Genomic DNA, 22657 nt, shown 5'->3' on the forward strand with positions numbered 1-22657 from the left:
GTGACCAAGTCACACAGCGGGGGCCAAGTCACATAGCGGTGACCAAGTTACACAGCGGTGACCAAGTCACACAGCAGGGGCCAAGTCACGCAGCGGGGGCCAAGTCACGCAGCGGGGGCCAAGTCACGCAGCGGTGACCAAGTTACGCAGTGGTGACCAAGTCACACAGCAGGGGCCAAGTCACGCAGCGGGGGCCAAGTCACGCAGCGGGGGCCAAGTCACGCAGCGGGGGCCAAGTTACACAGCGGTGACCAAGTTACACAGCGGTGACCAAGTTACACAGCGGTGACCAAGTTACACAGCGGTGACCAAGTCTCGCAGCGGGGGCCAAGTCACACAGCGGTGACCAAGTCACGCAGCGGGGGCCAAGTCACGCAGCGGGGGCCAAGTCACATAGCGGTGACCAAGTTACACAGCGGGGGCCAAGTCACACAGCGGGGGCCAAGTCACGCAGCGGGGGCCAAGTCACACAGTGGGGGCCAAGTCACGCAGCGGGGGCCAAGTCACGCAGCGGGGGCCAAGTCACGCAGCGGGGGCCAAGTCACGCAGCGGGGGCCAAGTCACGCAGCGGGGGCCAAGTCACACAGTGGGGGCCAAGTCACGCAGCGGGGGCCAAGTCACGCAGCGGGGGCCAAGTCACATAGCGGTGACCAAGTCACGCAGCGGGGGCCAAGTCACACAGTGGGGGCCAAGTCACGCAGCGGGGGCCAAGTCACATAGCGGTGACCAAGTCTCGCAGCGGGGGCCAAGTCACATACTGTAAGTTTAAACTATACTGGTCCATAGTTACTGAGGAGAAGACAGCCTCCTTGGCACTTGCACATCACATTCAAGTCCGGTGTCTGGTCCCAGAAGACGTAAATATGGGCCATATGTTATCTAATAGAAAGTCTGTCTGACAAGAGAAAAGGCTTCTCTATTTCACAGATGTCTCATTATTATTATTATTATTATTATTAAATGAACGCTCCTAATAGTCGCCAGTCAGCAGATATTGGTTACATATTGGTAATAATTCAGGATTATTATCGTTTATTTGTACAGCGCCAACATATTCCGTAGGGCGGTACAGTGACATAAATTGCATAAACAAAATACCCTACAAATAAATACATGGGTTATCAAGATAAAATATAGGGTGTACTAGTGAAATAATTGGACAGAATCTGTCTGTGTATAAGAATATATGCTGTATTTTATTTGTGCTCAACAACGTTAAGGGCCTTTTGCATAATACAGGTCATTGTATAAACACGAACGTTCTCAGCGAGTGCTTAGAACACTCCGTATCTGAGCAGTTAGATAAAGCAGATGTTAAAATGGAGTTTTGAAGACTCACATACTGTGTGCACACCAGAAATGTCCTTACAGAGCCCTGATAACATGTTACGGCGAGGTCATTAGACTGTTTGCAGCTTGTGAGATCTTTCTGTGGACAAATAAACTTTTTTAATGGATGTTGATCTATAAAAGAAATTGTTCTGTTCTGAAATAACGGGACTTTTAGGGGGTTATTTGTGAAATTGAGGTAGTGCCGATGCAGGCTGTATGGCACAGGAAGTCTCAGAAACACCTGGTGGGTCCAATACCTGATGCTGCAGACTGCATATACGTGTAGACCCATATTAACTAAGCGATGCTATTATATAAGATGCCTTCCAGTGTCTAAATACATCGTATGGCATATGGACTTGAATGGTCCATGAGGTGTCTTATGGAATAGCACTGTTTAGTTAATATGGCCCACAAGGGCACATGCATGAATTGCAGGCACAGATTATCGCACCCGTTCTGGTGTTAACGCCTGTTCAGCCCATACTGGCACTTGATACATGTGCCCTAGAGTGTTTTACAGGACAACTGGACAAAGGATTTCTTCACAGAGCTCTACTCACAAGTTCATAATGACATTCTCCTTTAATGTGACAGCCAAGAACGGTGCAAAGACAAAGTTTCAGGTCTCATATGGATCTTTCATCAGGTCCATATGGGACCTGAAACTTTGTCTTTCCACTGTTCTTGGCTGTCACATTAAAGGAGAATGTCATTATGAACGTGTGAGTAGAGTGCTGCTGTGTATCTCGGTCTGTGAGGAGACCTGCTCTGTGAAGAATTAGTTTGTCTGTGTGTGTTGGCTGCACCCGCGGGATTTTCCTCGCCTGAGGCTGGTTCCCCTCACTTTAGGAATTGTACAGGACAATTCGAGCCACCGAAACCCTGCAATGCTAAAAATCATTCTTCCTAAATGCATCTTCATTTATTATATGCCCAGGTAGACAAATGGTACCTTGAATGAAATGAAAATACGGGCGTCAGATTGTGGGTGCTCCCTTAATTTATTGTTCCGTTACTCTGCGATTGTCCTAGGTCCCGTGGCCGTGATCAGTGGGGAAGAAGACTCCGCCAGTCCTCTGCATCATATCAACCACGGCATAACGACACCCTCATCTCTTGATGCCGGACCGGATACCGTGGTGATTGGAATGACACGCATCCCGGTTATTGAAAACCCACAGTATTTCCGACAAGGCCACAACTGCCACAAGCCAGACACGTGTAAGTATTAAATCTAGTCACATAACCGTGTATGGTACTACTACATTTAGACATGCCGGCACAAAGAGACATAAACATACCACAGATCAAGCAAATATATATATATATTTAACGCTTTAAATAGCAATTTGTAACTTGGCCTCTTTGGAAATCTTACTGTCTGAAAGCAATTTTTAAAGCAAGAAGGTGACTTACACATATTGCTTAAAGTCCATAAATCACATGTTGACAATTAATTCCAAAAGGCCTAACAAAAAATGTGAAATAAGTCAGCTGTGTGACGAAGGATGTATATTTGAACTTTGAACTTTGGAAGCTCATTCGGAGTCTTGATATTAAAATGGTATCAACTAATACTGAAGTACTTATTTATTCTGCACCAGCGCAGCTGGACCAACACGGCTATTTCTTTTTATATCAAAAAATTACCACATTTAAAAAAAGAAAGAACGATTTTTTCCATCATTTTTTTACAGACCCTAAACCAAAACACAAGAGGAAGTGTCCACCCTTACTGAAGGCAAAATATATTACTTATATTCACACAAATGTGTGCAGAACTTCAGTTCTTTCTACCTGTCACAACGGTGCTCACTCAGCAGCACACTCAGCAGCACACTCGGCAGCACACTCAGGTCATATATGTACAAATGGATTTTATCTGTGTACCTCCTCAGTAAATGAAAGTTTGCAAGTACTGTTCTTGTTCTGTTTAGGTTGTGATCAGACGGCCAGCTTAGTAAAGCCCGTTACATTCCCATGCTGTTTGCAATTTTTCCTTTACATGCTACAGTTTTCAGTCTAATAATCGGATTCCTTTTTCACGTATTGAATAGCAAAGATATCTTCTATCAAAACGCTGCCCTTTCTCTAGCTCCTATTCTGCTTATTTGCTTACAAGGTTAATTTTTCATAAAAGAGCGTGCCTATAAGTGCTGCTAAATTACAGCCAGTGAAAAACAAGCGCATATCCTTAATGCGCCGTTAATAGAACATTGGTGTAATATAGATTTCTGTCATCCCAATACTAACAGAAATTGCTTGTGGTCCATGATGACGGATGCTTATTTCTTTCCACTTAGTTCAGCATAATAGAGTCACAGATGAAATATTGAAAACAGTTTTGTGGATGCTAATGTAAGAGCGGATATTGCAAAAGAAACTGCTTACTGCTATTCTCCACGTGCCTCTTTGTACCCCCCTCCCTGTTATAACAGAGGAATATTTTTACCCCTAGGGCAGTGATTCCCATCAGGAGGTTTGGGAATACCTAGGGGTCAGTTAGATGTCCGCAAGGGGTTCGGCAACCAGTCTGTAATCTCAGGCAGTATAGCGGGCTCCTGAGCCCGTCTTGGAACTGCGCACTTAATACGGCACCTTATGGTGGGGTGTATAACTGGCAATTAGAGCAGGAACTTCCAAAGTCGCTCCCCACAATGCTTTGCATCCACAGCGGCAAGGCATTGTGGGGCGTGACTTTGGAAGCTCTTGCAGTGATTGAAATCTTTTATATTGTACTTGGTCATATATTTGCAACACACAGTACACGGGCCAGGTGGAGAAAGGTTTGTGTGTGCTGTGCATCAGTTACTATGGCTATGTATCTGTGTTATATGTACCACTTACAAAGAGCCTACAGCATAGAAAAGGAACCATGACTGTAGACAGCATAAAAATACTAATTGCAGCGGTAACTTCCTCTGTTTAATAAACCTGAAGTCTGCAAGGTGACTGGGAGGGGCTCATTTTCTGGTTGCATATAAGTTGTGTTTGCACAGGGAACGTCTCTCAATCAACCAGATTTCCTACAGCTGGACCCGAACCTCACAAGACGGGTCGGGGCGGCGTGTACTGATTACATTATCTTCAAGGTCGTGATAATTAGGATGTTATTTAAAAACATTGGAATTTTCTCAGAATCTTTTGCCCAAAATCCATTCTCGAGAAAAGCTACATCATTACTGAGCAATCATTTGCTGTTCCGTGTTCTGTATATTTAATTTGTCGAATGTGAATAATCACCTTCCATAATACTTAAAAAATATGCAAGATTGAGCAGCTGTACACGCTACATTAATCTTTGGCGCATCGATCTTTCGATCGCTTTAAATAAAATAAATAGAGAGCAGAATTGCACATCAGAAAGAAGAACGTGTATATACAGTATGTTACCCGCTTTTATATTCAAGTGCCTTGTTGTAACTGACTTGCTCAGGTGTTTGGAAAACAGAGTGAGAACAAGTCAAAGTTTTTTTGCTCCAAATTAAGACTGCCCGCCGGTTTATCAGAGTCCATGAGAAATTGTGTATAATAATTCTCCCTCCAGCCTGAATGTATTAGTCTTACAGTTATTCTATCTGACTGCTCAATAGCACTGTCATCATGTTTCATGTCTGTGCCAAGCAAACCACGAACCTCTGAACACTCAGTATCATGGAATTCCTCCAGTCCACCAACAGGTCAGGTTTTAAGGATATCCCTGCTTCAGCACAGGTGGCTCAGTTAGGATGACATGGAGCCACCTGTGCTGAAGCAGGGATATTCCTAATCCCTGGCCTGCTGGTGGCCCTTGAGGACTGGAGTTGGCCGCCCATGATATAGTAGGTAACAAAAAACTGTTCTTTAGTGAAAAGAGGAAGGAATAAAAACCTTTAGCATTAATAAATATGTTCTTTGCATAATGCATTATGACTTGGATATATTTTTAATGTCTGGGAATACCGTTGATTTATAATGCATACAGCTGAAGCTGGAGCACATATAGTTCGAGCTAATAAATAAATGACAGGCATTTTGTATTAAAAGTATCATTCATTTTCCATTGCCAGAATTGAAATGATGTGCAGGAGAAAGTGCCGGGGACGCTGGAGGCAGACACCCCTAGAACTGATATCATTCTGCTGTGTTTCGGTGGCTGAACTACCTCCCCTTAAACAACAGCCCCCCTATACGACCTAAGGGTCTGGCAGTGCAATGAGTTAAAGGGGTTAATACAGTGTAATAAAGCAAATTAGCACTAAGGAACTCTGGGTGAATGAGACATAAATCTATCCTGGCAGCATGCAAATGTCTTTCTTTCCTGCCCAAGGGGTAATACATTAATCAGCTCTGATTAACAGCATTTAGAGCACTGATCTGTTCTGCTTACACTGCATTTCCTTCCTATTTTTAACATGTTATTAGCTAGTGTTGAGATATTTGCCCTATCACTTAACAGGCCCGTGTGAATCCACCTTCTTTGGGCGACATGATTAGATAATGTGGTATTTGTTTTTAATAAGGGTTTACTTTAGGTAACGTATACTGCTTGAGGGTGCTGTCAGTCATTCATCTGTTGGCAAGTGACACAGCATTGTGACAAATAATGCCCAGATCTAGAGGTCAGTTATTGACTTAGAGCAGCAGAACAGGCGACATTGTGTTTAATGATTATTATTACATTTTTTTAATTACAGGATAGAAGCAGGGGGTCTCCTGAGCGGAACTGTGTTCATTTCAGCTCCGGGGACCCCCTGCTTCCAGAGATACTTGCCTGTATCCCTGCAGCTAGGGAACTGTGTGCCTAACATAATGGCGGCATTTACATGTCCCGTTCCACATGGGCCAATAGGAAGCCGTTATGGCCAGCGTGAGTGGGACATTTAAACTGCACTGGGAACCGGCACCCCCCTACCAAGGTAAGTATTTCTAGAAGCAGGGGGTCTCCAGAGCTGAAATTAACAGTTCAATCCAGTAATAATTTAAAAAAAAAAACTGTTCTGTTAATTTCATGTTCTGCTGCTTTAACATGGCCCTAACCCAAGTTAACACTTCATTAAGCGTTAACATGTATCTGCAAGGGTCACTAACAGCAGTTTAAATAAGGGAGAGTCCTACGTGAATTATACACACTCCTTCAAACAAAATGTGGAGAAATACCTCTGTGCTGAACCAGTACTCCCCCCCAACTACTCACCCAACACTACTCCTCCACCCCCCTCCTTGTCCGCTCTCCCCCTCCCCTCCTTGTCTGCTCTCCCCCTCCCCTCCTTGTCTGCTCTCCCCCCTTTCCCTCCCTGTCCACTACCCCTCTCTCCTCCCCCCTTTCTCTCCCTCTCCAAAACGCACATTTCAGGGTCTGGATGGGAGCCACGCCACCTCTAGATAAGAGCTCATGCTATTTGACGCAAGGCGATGCTAATTTAACATTGTGTTAAGTTTATGCTAATGAGACTTGCAGCGGTAATTCGCTTTGTGGAAACGCGTTTACTTCAGGGAAAATAACGGCCGGTTATTAGCACTGAATTAACAGACCTTTGTGTACTATATATATGTAGCCCCTTTACCCCCACCCTAAGTGAGATTTGGTCTGCTACTAGTGTTTTTGGTTTAGAAAGGTGCATATCCGTGAGGTAACAGGAGGGCTGAGCACTTCCGTGGTGGCGTGGGAAATAATCAGGACAGGATTTACAGGGTACCTTTGTTCATTGGTTGCAGCGCTTCCAGTCAGTGTGGATCCTCTGGATAGTAGGATGGTCCAGACTGACACCCTTCTTTAGCCCAAGGCAGTGAATCACACTGGTATATGGTTCCATGGTATTTATTGCAGTGTTTAGGATCTTACACAGCAGGTACATCACTTTCCTTGCTTCCCCTATGAAGGTCACTTCAAGGCTTGAGGCCCATCCAAGCTTCTTCCTTCATGGTGCTCCTCCGGATGCCCCCTTATGGGACACAGGGAAGTTGTTGCTCACTCCACAGAGGGAGGAGAGAGACAGTATTTAAACCCTGGGGTTGGGCTTGTAACCCTGCCCCATAACAGCAGGTCTGATACTGACAGGTCATCACAATCCAGCATGACACCCAGTCTCTACCTCCCCCAGGCTGACACTCTCTGGCTGTTGCTGGCTGCCCTTAGATACAGCTACTGCATCTGAGGCTGCAATAGCAAACAAGGCCTTATGGAGGAATTAACCTGTACCTAACAGGGCTTACAATGGTAGGGCCCGAGGAAATAAGTAGCGGCCGGAGGCTAGACTACATATACATTTCTTTAAGTGCCTTTACATGCACTATGTTAATGTGCTCATTTTCTTTTGTGCCACACGCTTTTTAAGACAGGGTGTGCAGTAAAAAAATAGTGCAACAGTGTAGCAAGAAAACAATTAATTGTGCAATAAAAACAAAACTTCTCAACTGGAACCAACAGAAATGAAGCTGTTGTGAGAAAGTCTTCAATAAAAACATGTGCTCATCTAATATGGAAAAGTAATTCATTCCTGCCCAGGACAAAGCAATCCTGGCTGAGAGACTCTCTTATCTCAGTGCAGGAAAGTCACACATTAACAGCTAGGCAGTTACACGGCAGTGTGCAACGCTTTCATTCCAGCGCACGATCTTTACAATATGTTACAATATTTCAAAGAAATTGTATGATACACATACACACATATATATATATATATACAAACATACACAGTATATAGAGATGTATAGTGTGTATTTATAAGCTCACACACATATGTAGATATGTATTGTGTACATACACACACACAAACAGGTATGCACTAGAAAGTACAAGTACCCCAATAGAATGTCGCTAATACAATAATTTTACATCCATAGAACATTCCGTGGGTTTTGTACAGTGCATTGTGATAAAACTATTGTGTATAGAAAAGCACAAAAAAGAAATAAAGAGTACCCTGAACCCCCTCTCTCGTGCATCCCCCGTTATTTTTAAATAAATGAAAAGCGATTAACTATTATGTGCTCACAAATGGAGTGCATGGGTTTAAGCATGTCTGATGGGTACTTCATCGACTTCCTCTGTGTGATGGTAGGGGCCCAGAGACTAGCATATTAAAAGTATAGTTCTGTTGGGACTTTGTACTGCGTCTGTAAGCTCCGGACAAAATAAACACCTGTTTATTTGATCTCTGTGTCCTGTCTGGTGCTTTATCCTCTGAAAGAGTCCTGGTATCCAGTGACTAGCTTATCTGGTGGCAGCGGTGGGATCGCCAGGTTCAGGGCTGAACTACTCAGAGGTAGTTCGGACAGGATAAGTTTCGACCCTCGAGACTGCAGGGCTCACAGATGCTTTGGTAACCCTCAGAGCTTGTCCAATGCCTCTGCAACATCGCAGACTGACCGATCCGGACGATGGCAACCAGTTACAAGTTGTTGGGCAAATGATTGGTCCCTCTCCCCTGTGAAAGGTATGAACCCCAATGGAGGGACGAAACAAAAAAGACCTGATTGATGACCTTGTCAGGTATGAAACCCAGACTCACTCAGCCACCGATGGTCTGGAGGAAGCCTGAGTAAGGAAGATCCCGCACCCCCGGTGGCTCTCCCTACCCTGGCTGCTGAGATTGTGGGAGTGTTAGAGGCGTTGGGACCAGATGCCACCGTAGAGATGAAGATGGTCATGCTAGAGGTGCTACGGGCCAGATCAGCACCCCCCAACCCCATCCCAGGAGAAGCCTGCATCCCCGTCTTATGTACCACACCTTCTCCTGCTTCGATAAGGAAAAGGACAGCATCGATGGGTTCCTACGATCCTTTGACAACAGTGCTTCCTGCATAACCTGCCTGAGGCTGACTGGGTCCGTTACCTGTCCCCCCAGCTGAGCGGGAAGGCAGCCGATGCCCACCGGGAGATGAATCGGGAGGATGGAGGAGATTATCCGGTGTTGAAGGATGTTCTGCTAACCAGATACATATACACTACCGACACACTTTATTGAAGTGTGGTCGGTACCGCAAGCCGGGAAATCTCCCGGCTTGCTAGTGGCCGCCCCTCGGCGTGCCGCGCGTCATAGACGTGCGGTCACGCGTCATCAGGAGCGTGCGCCCCCTGCACGCGTGTCCAGGGGCTCCCCGAGGGAGCCCTGGTGTCCCGCGATCGCGGGACAGCGGCAGGGGGTTCCGGGGGACCCGGCGGACCCGGCAGCGGTAGGGAGAGCGCCCCGATCGGAGGGCGTTCTTCCGCTGCTTCGGCGCGCGCCCGTCACACTCGGGCGCGCGCCAGGCTACTGCTGCGGCACAGAACGGGCAAATGCTCGAATAAACTGTGCCGCAGCAGTATAACAAAGGGTTAAGCACACCAAAAATATGCAAAACATTTATTCTGTTGGCCCAATGTTTTGGCGCCCCCTCTAGAGTCATTATCAAGTGTGTATATATATATATATATGTAGACAAAAAAGTGATTCATTTAGGCGCTCTCATAGAGCAGTGATATAACGTGCAAACACATATATGGTGTTTACCAATTAAGCAATAATGTGCACAATACTTAAATATATAGTGAAAAATCAAGTGAAGATAATAATATGTGTATATATACAGTTGTAACTCACTGCTCAGACCCCATGGTAGGGTAGGGTAGGGACTTTCTCTGTTAGTCCCAAAAGGCTGAATGTTTCTTCGCAAATCCAGGGGGAGCACAGGAGATGATCAGCATGAAAAGACAAACAAATCTCTCTAAGTGCAGGTGTCTTGTACAATAGTGAAGTGATGCAGATATTCGCTCGTGTATGATGCCTACTCACACTGTGTTGGCTAAATAAACTCCCAAACTGTGGCAGTGTTTTCCTGATGCCTTCTCACAACACAGTGTGATCATACAATAGCCAAGATCTGCATTACTTCACTGCTGTACACCTGCACTTTGAGAGATTTGTTTGTCTTTTCCTGTTGATCATCTCCTGTGCTCCCCCTGGATTTGTGAAGAAATATATATATAAATATACCCACGATTAGTGCACCTCTGGAATTGGATCACTCTTTCTTTCCACATGAAGACATAGGTGGCTCTTAAGGAGACAGTATGCATTGTATAGCCTCTATTTATTGCTTAGTAACATATTTTCTGCCTTTATTTTTTTAAAGCCGTTGAAGATATATTACATTTAGAAACATTGTAACAATAATAGAGCGTTTTAATTGAAAGAAAAAGTAGAGAAGATATTGTATGCGAAACACGCGCACACGCGCACACACACGCACACACACACTTCCTTTATTCTACTTCTCCTTGTGCAAGGATCTAAATCAAGTGCTGTATGCGATTTATGACTTGAGGTGTCAAATGGTCCCTGAATGTTAGTGATGTAAGAGTGTATATATATATACAGTATGTGTGTGTATATGTGTGTGTATATATATGTGTGTCGTTAGCCACAGAACTGTATCGTCTATTCGTTTTTGATTATTAAGCTCGACTAACACGGTACAGATACCTCTACACACACACACACATTATATATATATATATATATATATATATATTTATATATATATATATATTATTGTCTGTGATAAAGGGTTATCATGGTTAATGTCAGATTGTGTGTGCATGGTCACAGGTAACGCAGGTAAGTGACAGAGGTCGTAAGGCGGACGCTGCACGCCTTATTGTGTATGCTGATGTTATCCCGGCCTGGGCCGCTGCAGCTGAGAGACACGTACAATCAATGACAGTTAAAATGAAGCCACACGAGGGGTTTCCACATGGAAATTGAGCAATTAGCGCTGCCAAACCTCAGCGTTTCATTTTAACTTTTTCGACTTTAGAAATATCAGCAGCTTTTGCTGTCAGTTTGTGGTCCGAGAGGGTATTTCTGCTTCTGAAGTGCTTTGTTCCCACTGGCCTGGCCCATTAAGGTAGAAAAAGAAAACTATTTTGAATTGCAAAAAATGACTGAGAGAAAAGGCCACGCGGTATATAAATTCATATCGCTATATACACATAACCAGGGATGGAAATATCCCGGGCGCCTAAAATGCCCCCCCTGGGGCCTGGGCTGCACACAGTGAGGGCTGACCTGATTGGCAGGTTCAGTTACAGCCTGTAAGGGGGAGGGGAGGCGAGATAGAAGAGCAGGAGGCATCAGTCACGCGGGAATGGGGGGCTGAGCTAAACAGCGATCTGGGGGGAAGCTAGTTACAGGGGTCAGAGCAAGGCTGGTTTTATAGTAGCCACGTCCGTGCATGCGCGCGCGAGTGCTACAGCTCGTGCACGGGAAACACACGTTTTGTGTGTATAGAGTTCAGTGCTGTGAGCAATAGACGGGCGTGGCCATGATGCGCACGGGTAGGCGTGGCTATGATGCGCACGGGTAGGTGTGGCCATGACGCGCACAGGTAGGCGTGGCCATGACGCGCACGGGTAGGTGTGGCTATGACACGCACGGATAGGCGTGGCCATGATGCGCACGGGTAGGTGTGGCTATGACACGCATGGGTAGGTGTGGCTATGACACGCACGGATAGGCGTGGCTATGACACGCACGGGTAGGTGTGGCTATGACACGCACGGGTAGGCGTGGCTATGATGCGCACGGGTAGGCGTGGCTATGATGCGCACGGGTAGGTGTGGCTATGACACGCACGGATAGGCGTGGCTATGACACGCACGGGTAGGTGTGGCTATGACACGCACGGGTAGGCGTGGCTATGACACGCACGGGTAGGCGTGGCTATGATGCGCACGGGTAGGCGTGGCCATGACGCGCATGGGTAGGCGTGGCTATGACACGCACGGGTAGGCGTGGCTATGACACGCACGGGTAGGCGTGGCTATGATGCGCACGGGTAGGCGTGGCCATGACGCGCATGGGTAGGCGTGGCTATGACACGCACGGGTAGGCGTGGCTATGACACGCACGGGTAGGCGTGGCTATGATGCGCACGGGTAGGCGTGGCTATGATGCGCACGGGTAGGCGTGGCTATGATGCGCACGGGTAGGCGTGGCTATGATGCGCACGGGTAGGCGTGGCTATGACGCGCACGGGTAGGCGTGGCTATGACACGCACGGGTAGGCGTGGCTATGATGCGCACGGGTAGGCGTGGCTATGATGCGCACGGGTAGGCGTGGCTATGACACGCACGGGTAGGTGTGGCTATGACACGCACGGGTAGGCGTGGCTATGATGCGCACGGGTAGGCGTGGCTATGACACGCACGGGTAGGCGTGGCTATGATGCGCACGGGTAGGTGTGGCTAAGAGGCGCACGGGTAGGCGTGGCTATGACACGCACGGGTAGGCGTGGCTATGATGCGCACGGGTAGGTGTGGCTATGACACGCACGGGTAGGCGTGGCTATGATGCGCACGGGTAGGCGTGGCTATGACACGCACGGGTAGGCGTGGCTATGACACGCACGGGTAGGTGTGGCTATGACGCGCACGGGTAGGTGTGGCTATGACGCGCACGGGTAGGTGTGGCTATGACGCGCACGGGTAGGCGTGGCTATGACACGCACGGGTAGGCGTGGCTATGATGCGCACGGGTAGGCGTGGCTATGACACGCACGGGTAGGTGTGGCTATGACGCGCACGGGTAGGCGTGGCTATGATGCGCACGGGTAGGCGTGGCTATGACGCGCACGGGTAGGCGTGGCTATGACACGCACGGGTAGGCGTGGCTATGACACGCACGGGTAGGTGTGGCCATGACGCGCACGGGTAGGCGTGGCTATGACACGCACGGGTAGGCGTGGCTATGATGCGCACGGGTAGGCGTGGCTATGATGCGCACGGGTAGGCGTGGCTATGACACGCACGGATAGGCGTGGCTATGACGGGCACGGGTAGGCGTGGCTATGACGCGCACGGGTAGGCGTGGCTATGACGGGCACGGGTAGGCGTGGCTATGACGCGCACGGGTAGGCGTGGCTATGACGGGCATGGGTAGGCGTGGCTATGACGCGCACGGGTAGGCGTGGCTATGATGCGCACGGGTAGGCGTGGCTATGACGCGCACGGGTAGGCGTGGCTATGACACGCACGGGTAGGCGTGGCTATGACGGGCACGGGTAGGCGTGGCTATGATGCGCACGGGTAGGCGTGGCTATGACGCGCACGGGTAGGCGTGGCTATGACGCGCACGGGTAGGCGTGGCTATGACGCGCACGGGTAGGCGTGGCTATGACGGGCACGGGTAGGCGTGGTAATGACGCGCACGGGTAGGCGTGGCTATGACGTGCATGGGTAGGTGTGGCTATGATGCGCACGGGTAGGCGTGGCTATGACACGCACGGGTAGGCGTGGCTATGATGCGCACGGGTAGGCGTGGCTATGATGCGCACGGGTAGGCGTGGCTATGACACGCACGGATAGGCGTGGCTATGATGCGCACGGGTAGGCGTGGCTATGACGCGCACGGGTAGGCGTGGCTATGACACGCACGGGTAGGCGTGGCTATGACGGGCACGGGTAGGCGTGGCTATGATGCGCACGGGTAGGCGTGGCTATGACGCGCACGGGTAGGCGTGGCTATGACGCGCACGGGTAGGCGTGGCTATGACGCGCACGGGTAGGCGTGGCTATGACGGGCACGGGTAGGCGTGGTAATGACGCGCACGGGTAGGCGTGGCTATGACGTGCATGGGTAGGCGTGGCTATGACGTGCACAGGTAGGCGTGGCTATGATGCGCACGGGTAGGCGTGGCTATGACGCGCACGGGTAGGCGTGGCTATGACGCGCACGGGTAGGCGTGGCTAAGAGGCGCACGGGTAGGCGTGGCTATGATGCGCACGGGTAGGTGTGGCTATGACGCGCACGGGTAGGCGTGGCTATGACGCGCACGGGTAGGCGTGGCTATGACGCGCACGGGTAGGCGTGGCTATGACGGGCACGGGTAGGCGTGGCTATGATGCGCACGGGTAGGCGTGGCTATGATGCGCACGGGTAGGCGTGGCTATGATGCGCACGGGTAGGCGTGGCTATGACGCGCACGGGTAGGCGTGGCTATGACGGGCACGGGTAGGCGTGGTAATGACGCGCACGGGTAGGCGTGGCTATGATGCGCACGGGTTGGCATGGCTATGACGTGCATGGGTAGGCGTGGCTATGACGTGCATGGGTAGGCGTGGCTATGATGCGCACGGGTTGACATGGCTATGACGTGCATGGGTTGGCATGGCTATGACGTGCATGGGTAGGCGTGGCTATGATGGCGTCACTGTTTCCCAGACGGGCTCTGCCTCCTGTTAGTATAAAACTGGTTTATCACTGTGTGTGTGTGTGTGTGTGTGTGTGTGTGTGTACCTTCCCAAACAGCATAGCCCTAATACCGGGAGGCGAAACGTTCCTATACGTGATACCAGCCACGTTTACTAACCTTCATGTACAGATTGTACAGGTTATTTATTGAGTTATTTATCTCTATTCTGTTGGCACCTATGAAAGCTTCACAGCCTTTTGGTTACCGGAGTGTGACGTCACGTGGAAGCAGCGTGAAAAGACACGATACAGAATCTTTCCTCCGATCTGCCGTGTGCGCGCGGCCAAAGTATATAAAGTCAGGCTTAACACAGCCAATTATAAGTGCCGCGCACGCGCACAGCGGAGAAAGAACGCGCACTCTATTACGGGTCTTAGTCCTCCCTGTTCTAAATGCAGGAGAGAGGGAGAGGGAGTGTCTGTATGAGAGTGTTTGTGTGTGTGTCTGTATGAGAGTGTTTGTGTGTGTGTCTGTATGAGAGAGTGTTTGTGTGTGTGTCTGTATGAGAGAGTGTTTGTGTGTGTGTCTGTATGAGAGAGAAAGTGTCTGTATGAGAGAGAAAGTGTCTGTATGTGAGAGAAAGTCTCTGTATGAGAGAGTGTTTGTGTGTGTGTCTGTATGAGAGAGTGTATGACAGTGTGAAAGCGTCTGTATGTGAGCGAGTGTGCCCCCCCGCGCTCCTAAAAACTCTGCCTGGCTCCTAAATATTGTATATTTTTGTCCACCCCTGCATGATAACCATTCTTGTTTACATGTACACCATCAATGTATTCTGTAGCTTAAATATGTAAATTCTGCAAAATCGTATTATCTATATACAGTATCTGCATCTATAAAACTGTAGGCTTTATTAAAAACTTGCCATATATGATAAACTAAATTCAGAAATGATTTTCCCATTCAGAACACAAAGCTACTAAGTAATGTTAATAATCACTGTTTAGTGTCAGCTGGAAAACTTTCCGGATCAATGAAACATCAGAAAGATATCAGCAGGTGAGAGAAGGATCTGCTATTTCTGTGGGTCAGGTAGCTAAAACTGAAGGAGCGCTTTTATTATATATCTCTTAATAATGCCACTTTATCCCTGAACCTCATATTATACAAGACAAATCTATAGCTTAAAATCATGTGAAGCTGTTGATTTAATCAGAGACCGGGAGGGGTGAGACAGAGGTATTTTATTACCTTTCCGGTAATAACAATGATATTTCAATAATTAATTTTGAGCTTATGAATAATACAGTAAGTTGATCTAAGTAATTGCAGTGCTTTTTAATATAACAAATCTCTAGTGCAAGATATTTGTAGTTAATGATCAACAGTAAAAGTTTGTCCTTTGAGTGTAGCCTAAAATTCTGATTTCATTCTAGTCTGAATCCCGTAACTTTGTATTGGTTCTGCATAGGGGGGTCTCAAACACAGGTAGTAATACAAAAATATTGAAATCTAATAATACTATCAGCACGTCGTGTAATGTAGCCCTCGCCTCGACAAAGGCTGCCTGCCAGCCGAAACGTTGCTTTTTGGGCTGAATAAATATTATTTTTGCATAAGTGCGTGCGCCAGGCTGCTATTTGTATTCTTCTGCAGCAGAATAATGTAGGTCACACGCCCCACTAGTTAACAACTAACAAGATTTTTCAGAAGCAACAAATGTACTCATTTTTTAAAATTTGTTTCCTCAATTACTTCTTTCTTACGAAGGAGTGTCTTTTTTCTCTAAACAGGAAAGATGCTCATTGCATTATTCTATGTGGGCTTGGAAGGTACCGATAGATAAAAGGATTTGGCCATATAGAGTGTGTAATAATGCCGGCCAGAATGGAAAGCCACACACTTTAATATATAAGGATGATGTTGTTATCCTTTTGCTGCAAGTGTTCACCAGGGTGCCATATTCTGCCATCTAAAGACAACAGCAGCTTCGCAAAATTAGACCGTTTTGTCGTAAATTCACCATTTTTAATCCAGACATAGTCATAATCATGAAATAGGACTTCTGAGGGAACGTGGGAGAGTCACTTATACTTCAGGTACAGAGGTAGCTGGAAAATATGTTAACTTAAACATTGAAATATATTTCACATCTTTAATTGAGCTTAATTAGCAAGTATCTCAGGTGCGCTCACAAGTATCTCTCCACATGGAATATACATGACTGACTTGGAGGAGTATAAGTAATTTGGTACTCCCCCTCTCTACCTGCCTCTCTCCCCTCAACATTTCAACATTTGTTTAAAGTGTAGAATTTCGCCTCAACGCGTTAAACATTTCACCCAAACTTATTTAGCTAAAAAGTTCGAGCGAATATTTTACGAACCGGCGAACAGAATGTTGGTAAATTTGCACAATACTGAATATAACATCGTAGATACTGTACAATATGGGGGCGCATTAAGTAATAGATGAACATCTACAAATGACAAGTAAACTCTGATATATAGAATACCAATACTGTGCAGTTTTAGGATACATGCTTTGTGATTTGGTTCCGAAGGGAACTTCCTAAAAAGGAATTGGCAGCATTACAAGTCACATAAAAATATACAAAGAGTTTAGCGCACACGACAAGTTGTCCTTAAGGACAAGTGTGGACCATTGGCGACCCATCGATGACTCCAAATGATACCACTCTTAATGAACAGTGCAGTGAGAGAATTTGAAACACTTTGACTATGATTGAAGCAATCCTCATTGTCTGAGATACCAAGGCACACACAAACATGAATATGTAGCACAATATTAACTGAAGTTCTGAGGCTCGTCAAAGAGCAGAAACTGCAACTGTAGCATTTCATGATTATGGATTGACAGGTACACACTAGACAACTGTCAGCTATGTGAAGTCACGGTGGTTATTGATGAACTGCTGACTTACTGTGTAAGTGGCATTGCCAAGTTACGTTAGTAAATCCAGTGCATTGAGAGTTTTCTTCTAATGCTTTCACCATTGCTCAAAGCCGATTAGTTCTTACAAACATGCTAAAAATCTCTTTACATTAAAAGAAATTATTTGTATTTTTCATATTAAAGGCACCGGAGGCTTCTCACTGATCACCCAAATGTTACATTCTTGCTCCTTTTTTTTTTGTGGTTTGTACAGTATAAGGAAAAATCCTTAATAACACAGTTGGAGCAATTTTAAATTGGACAGAAAATGACCATGTGCTTTTTGGGAGATTTAGGTGCTTTTACTTCAAAGATTAGGGATTGAGCTGCTGTGTCACAAAGTGACAGATTTACACACGTGTTGGAAAATGTATTTATCACAAGTAAACGTGAAGCATCTTTAATAATTGCTCATGTGTTTGGTAGTTGTATTCATAATATTGCAGAGCTGTGAGTATATTTTTGCTTTTTAATCTCAGAAATACGACTTCAATGAATCCGCTATTTGCATTCTGCCTAAATAAATATCTAAATTGCCCCTGAGAATTGAGCAACTGTTATTGTGAGTTTATGTCTATTCTCGATAGATTTTTTTGCTAAGAAGCTATCGCTGTCTTTCCCTCCATGTGAGAGAACAGCTGCTAAGCCAGGATGCTTCTTGAACCATTTCCCCATGCGTATTCAAGCCTGGGTTGTAGAAAATGCTATTTCCTGCTGCCTCAAGTAAAAAGAAATCAATTAAAATCTTGTTTAAATGATGTTGGTTAAACTGTGGTAAACTGTTGTCTGTAACAAATTGAACTACCGAGGTACCGAGCAATGATATGCAGCATCCTGTCCGCTTAATGGTTTGGTGGTTGGGTTTGAGTTGTTGAATCATTAATGTGAAATGCTTTTACCGAATGGAAGACCGATCTCTGTATATGTTCCTTTAATGATTAATGTGTCAGCTTCTGATGGTTGCATTGTGTTTCCCAATCATTCCTATGTGAGTGCTAAGATACAATATATACAGTACATGATTCTGTATGTTGCTCATGGCAATGGGGAGAATGCTTGATAACACAGACCCAACGCAGACAACTCTCCCTTGCAAAGCATTCCCCCAGAATTATACATAGAGCCCCCATAAAATGTAATACATTCAGTAACTCCCACTCCCCAACATGACCCGTTCCACACAGTAAAGCTGCTGCACATCATTCTTCCCCGGCCCCTGCCCACCCATCCTGAAACCCTATAATAAATATTTTACCATAGCTGCTAATCAAGGCGATCAGAATAAAGACGGTTTAAGTGTTTTGCTTGGACAGGTCAGTCTGATGATGTCACTGATGATGTCACTGCCGATGTCACTGCCGATGTCACTGCCGTCCCTTGGGAAGGAGACGATACAGTGAGTGAGGATGAGACAGATAATAAGACATTCTGGGGCAGAAAATAATGGCGTCTCCCTGGTACAATGACAATACCTAATATCCGGCTTCATGGTTCTCTCTGGTGGGATATATAATGATATTTTGCCCCAACATTGCCATTAAATCCTATGGAAACCATATGATATTCTTAGTTATTATGGGACATGAGCTGTTTCTGGGAATGTAATGTGCTACGACTGTAAATGCACTGCAGGTTCTGCACCGCAGGTTCTGCACCGCTGATTCTGCACTGCAGGTTCTGCACTGCAGGTTCTGCACCGCAGGTTCTGCACCACAGGTTCTATCGCCACCGCAGGTTCTGCACTGCAGGTTCTGCACCGCTGGTTCTGCACCGCTGATTCTGCACTGCAGGTTCTGCACCACAGGTTCTATCGCCACCGCAGGTTCTGCACCGCAGGTTCTGCACCGCTGGTTCTGCACCGCTGGTTCTGCACCGCTGGTTCTGCACCGCTGATTCTGCACTGCAGGTTCTGCACCACAGGTTCTATCGCCACCGCTGGTACTGCACCGCAGGTTCTGCACCGCAGGTTTGGCACTGCAGGTTCTGCACCGCTGGTTCTGCACCGCTGGTTCTGCACCGCTAGTTCTGCACCGCGGGTTTGGCACTGCAGGTTCTGCACCGCAGGTTTGGCACTGCAGGTTCTGCACCGCAGGTTTGGCACCGCAGGTTCTGCACCGCTGGTTCTGCACTGCAGGTTTGGCACTGCAGGTTCTGCACTGCAGGTTCTGCACCGCAGGTTCTGCACTGCAGGTTTGGCACTGCAGCTTCTGCACCGCAGGTTCTGCACCGTGGCTCTTACGCCTTGCAGTGTCTGGAATGTCCCGGCCGGGGGATGCTTGTTGCCCAGTGGAGCCCCTTTCCATTGTTACCAGCCTGCGGTGGCCAGTGGCAGACATTTGATCACGGCTGCAGCACAGAAAAGGTTAAATATTTAACCTTTTCAGAAGACTGTCAAAAACATTATATTTTTAAAAGCTGAATTATGAAATGCAATTTTATTTTTTGTTTTGCGCCGATAAAGAGCATAAACAGACGTATAAAGTATGCTCTAAGACTCTGCCATAGGATAACGCATTTATTTAATGTGAATTCGGATCTTGTCAGGAAAACAATATAAGGTAGAATGTCGCAATAATAAAGTGTCTGCCTCGCTCAGCACCCATAACTTATTAAAATTCTCAGAGCTCAAAAGCACAATTGTGTATACATGGAATAGCAACGCACTAAAAGAACGTTCACGGCAATGGATTTACCGCTTAAATGTCAGTGATGCTTTTCATGAATTTCAAATGTTATTTTCTCCCCAGCTCCCATCTGTTAGTGATACTCAGGATTAGGCTGCAAATCCTCCTTATCACATTCTAAGGCCAGGAGGAAAGGGTCATTTAAGGGTAGAAAGGTCACGTCCAAAGAAACCATCTGAGATAAGAGGCACCTTGTTACTTCTGTCTTTCTTCAAATAAAGGCAAATATTTAGCATGAAAGCATTGCAAGTCGCCCCCGCTCTGTGTCTCTGCTTTGCAAGTCGCCCCCGCTCTGTGTCTCTGCATTGCAAGTCGCCCCCGCTCTGTGTCTCTGCATTGCAAGTCGCCCCCGCTCTGTGTCTCTGCATTGCAAGTCGCCCCCGCTCTGTGTCTCTGCATTGCAAGTCGCCCCCGCTCTGTGTCTCTGCTTTGCAAGTCGCCCCCGCTCTGTGTCTCTGCTTTGCAAGTCGCCCCCGCTCTGTGTCTCTGCATTGCAAGTTGCCCCCGCTCTGTGTCTCTGCTTTGCAAGTCGCCCCCGCTCTGTGTCTCTGCATTGCAAGTCGCCCCCGCTCTGTGTCTCTGCTTTGCAAGTCACCCCCGCTCTGTGTCTCTGCATTGCAAGTCGCCCCCGCTCTGTGTCTCTGCTTTGCAAGTCACCCCCGCTCTGTGTCTCTGCATTGCAAGTCGCCCCCGCTCTGTGTCTCTGCATTGCAAGTCGCCCCCGCTCTGTCTCTGCATTGCAAGTCGCCCCCGCTCTGTGTCTCTGCTTTGCAAGTCGCCCCTGCTCTGTGTCTCTGCATTGCAAGTCGCCCCCGCTCTGTGTCTCTGCATTGCAAGTCGCCCCCGCTCTGTGTCTCTGCATTGCAAGTCGCTCTCGCTCTGTGTCTCTGCTTTGCAAGTCGCTCCCGCTCTGTGTCTCTGCATTGCAAGTCGTCCCGCTCTGTGTCTCTGCTTTGCAAGTCGCTCCCGCTCTGTCTCTGCTTTGCAAGTCGCCCCCGCTGTGTCTCTGCATTGCAAGCCGCCCCCGCTCTGTGTCTCTGCATTGCAAGTCGCCCCCGCTCTGTCTCTGCTTTGCAAGTCGCCCCGCTCTGTCTCTGCATTGCAAGTCGCCCCCGCTCTGTGTCTCTGCATTGCAAGTCGTACACGCTCTGTGTCTCTGCATTGCAAGTCGCCCCCGCTCTGTGTCTCTGCATTGCAAGTCGCCCACGCTCTGTGTCTCTGCATTGCAAGTCGCCCCCGCTCTGTGTCTCTGCATTGCAAGTCGCCCCCGCTCTGTCTCTGCATTGCAAGTCGCTCCCGCTCTGTGTCTCTGCTTTGCAAGTCGCCCCGCTCTGTCTCTGCATTGCAAGTCGCCCCCGCTCTGTGTCTCTGCATTGCAAGTCGCCCCCGCTCTGTGTCTCTGCATTGCAAGTCGCCCCCGCTCTGTCCCTGCTTTGCAAGTCGCCCCCGCTCTGTCTCTGCTTTGCAAGTCGCCCCCGCTCTGTGTCTCTGCTTTGCAAGTCGCCCCCGCTCTGTCTCTGCTTTGCAAGTCGCCCCCGCTCTGTCTCTGCTTTGCAAGTCGCCCCCGCTCTGTGTCCCTGCTTTGCAAGCCGCCCCCGCTCTGTGTCTCTGCTTTGCAAGTCGCCCCCGCTCTGTGTCTCTGCTTTGCAAGTCGCCCCCGCTCTGTCTCTGCATTGCAAGTCGCCCCCGCTGTGTGTCTCTGCATTGCAAGTCGCCCCCACTCTGTGTCTCTGCTTTGCAAGTCGCCCCCGCTCTGTGTCTCTGCTTTGCAAGTCGCCCCCGCTCTGTGTCTCTGCTTTGCAAGTCGCCCCCGCTCTGTGTCTCTGCATTGCAAGTCGCCCCCGCTCTGTGTCTCTGCTTTGCAAGTCGCCCCCGCTCTGTGTCTCTGCTTTGCAAGTCGCCCCCGCTCTGTGTTTCTGCTTTGCAAGTCGCCCCCGCTCTGTGTCTCTGCTTTGCAAGTCGCCCCCGCTCTGTGTCTCTGCATTGCAAGTCGCCCCCGCTCTGTGTCTCTGCTTTGCAAGTCGCCCCCGCTCTGTGTCTCTGCATTGCAAGTCGCCCCCGCTCTGTGTCTCTGCATTGCAAGTCGCCCCCGCTCTGTGTCTCTGCTTTGCAAGTTGAGCCCCCGTAAGTGTTTTTTTTAATTGATCTGTTTTTTGGTGGTGAAACAGTATAATTAAACGCAAATCTCATTATCTGAAAGGGGCTCTGACGGGTATTGTTAATGCTGCCTTGGCGTTTGTCTGCTTTCTTCCGATGAATAAGAATGTAGTATCCTAATTACTCCAATGCGTAACAGAGTACTTAATGAAGTATTACATTCTTGCATGTAACACATGGAATGCAGGGATATTAGACGAGGCTTTCCCTGGGTAATTTCTCACAGTACAAGTAGTGACGTGGATGCTAATGCCTTGTCAGTGACACATTTTGTGCTTATTTATGAAGCACATTAGCAGCAGATTAAAATGATATTCAGTGCTTTTTATAGCATTTTATTACATGATCACTAACCCCTATCCCACCTCTCACC

The 22657-nt window shown here is 47.7% G+C and overlaps 1 protein-coding gene across 9 annotated transcripts in view; it reads left to right on the plus strand.

Annotated features, from left to right (window-relative positions):
• NTRK3 (neurotrophic receptor tyrosine kinase 3) overlaps window positions 1-22657 on the plus strand; it is a 420101-nt gene that overhangs the window by 282507 nt on the left and 114937 nt on the right. For all 9 annotated transcript variants that reach the window (XM_075575194.1, XM_075575195.1, XM_075575196.1 and 6 more), the window contains one exon: window positions 2368-2556. In XM_075575194.1, the coding sequence (XP_075431309.1) occupies window positions 2368-2556 (189 nt within the window). The remainder of the gene's footprint in view (window positions 1-2367; window positions 2557-22657) is intronic.

The sequence above is a fragment of the Ascaphus truei genome, chromosome 18 (genome assembly GCF_040206685.1).
Source record: "Ascaphus truei isolate aAscTru1 chromosome 18, aAscTru1.hap1, whole genome shotgun sequence".
Taxonomy (NCBI): domain Eukaryota; kingdom Metazoa; phylum Chordata; class Amphibia; order Anura; family Ascaphidae; genus Ascaphus; species Ascaphus truei.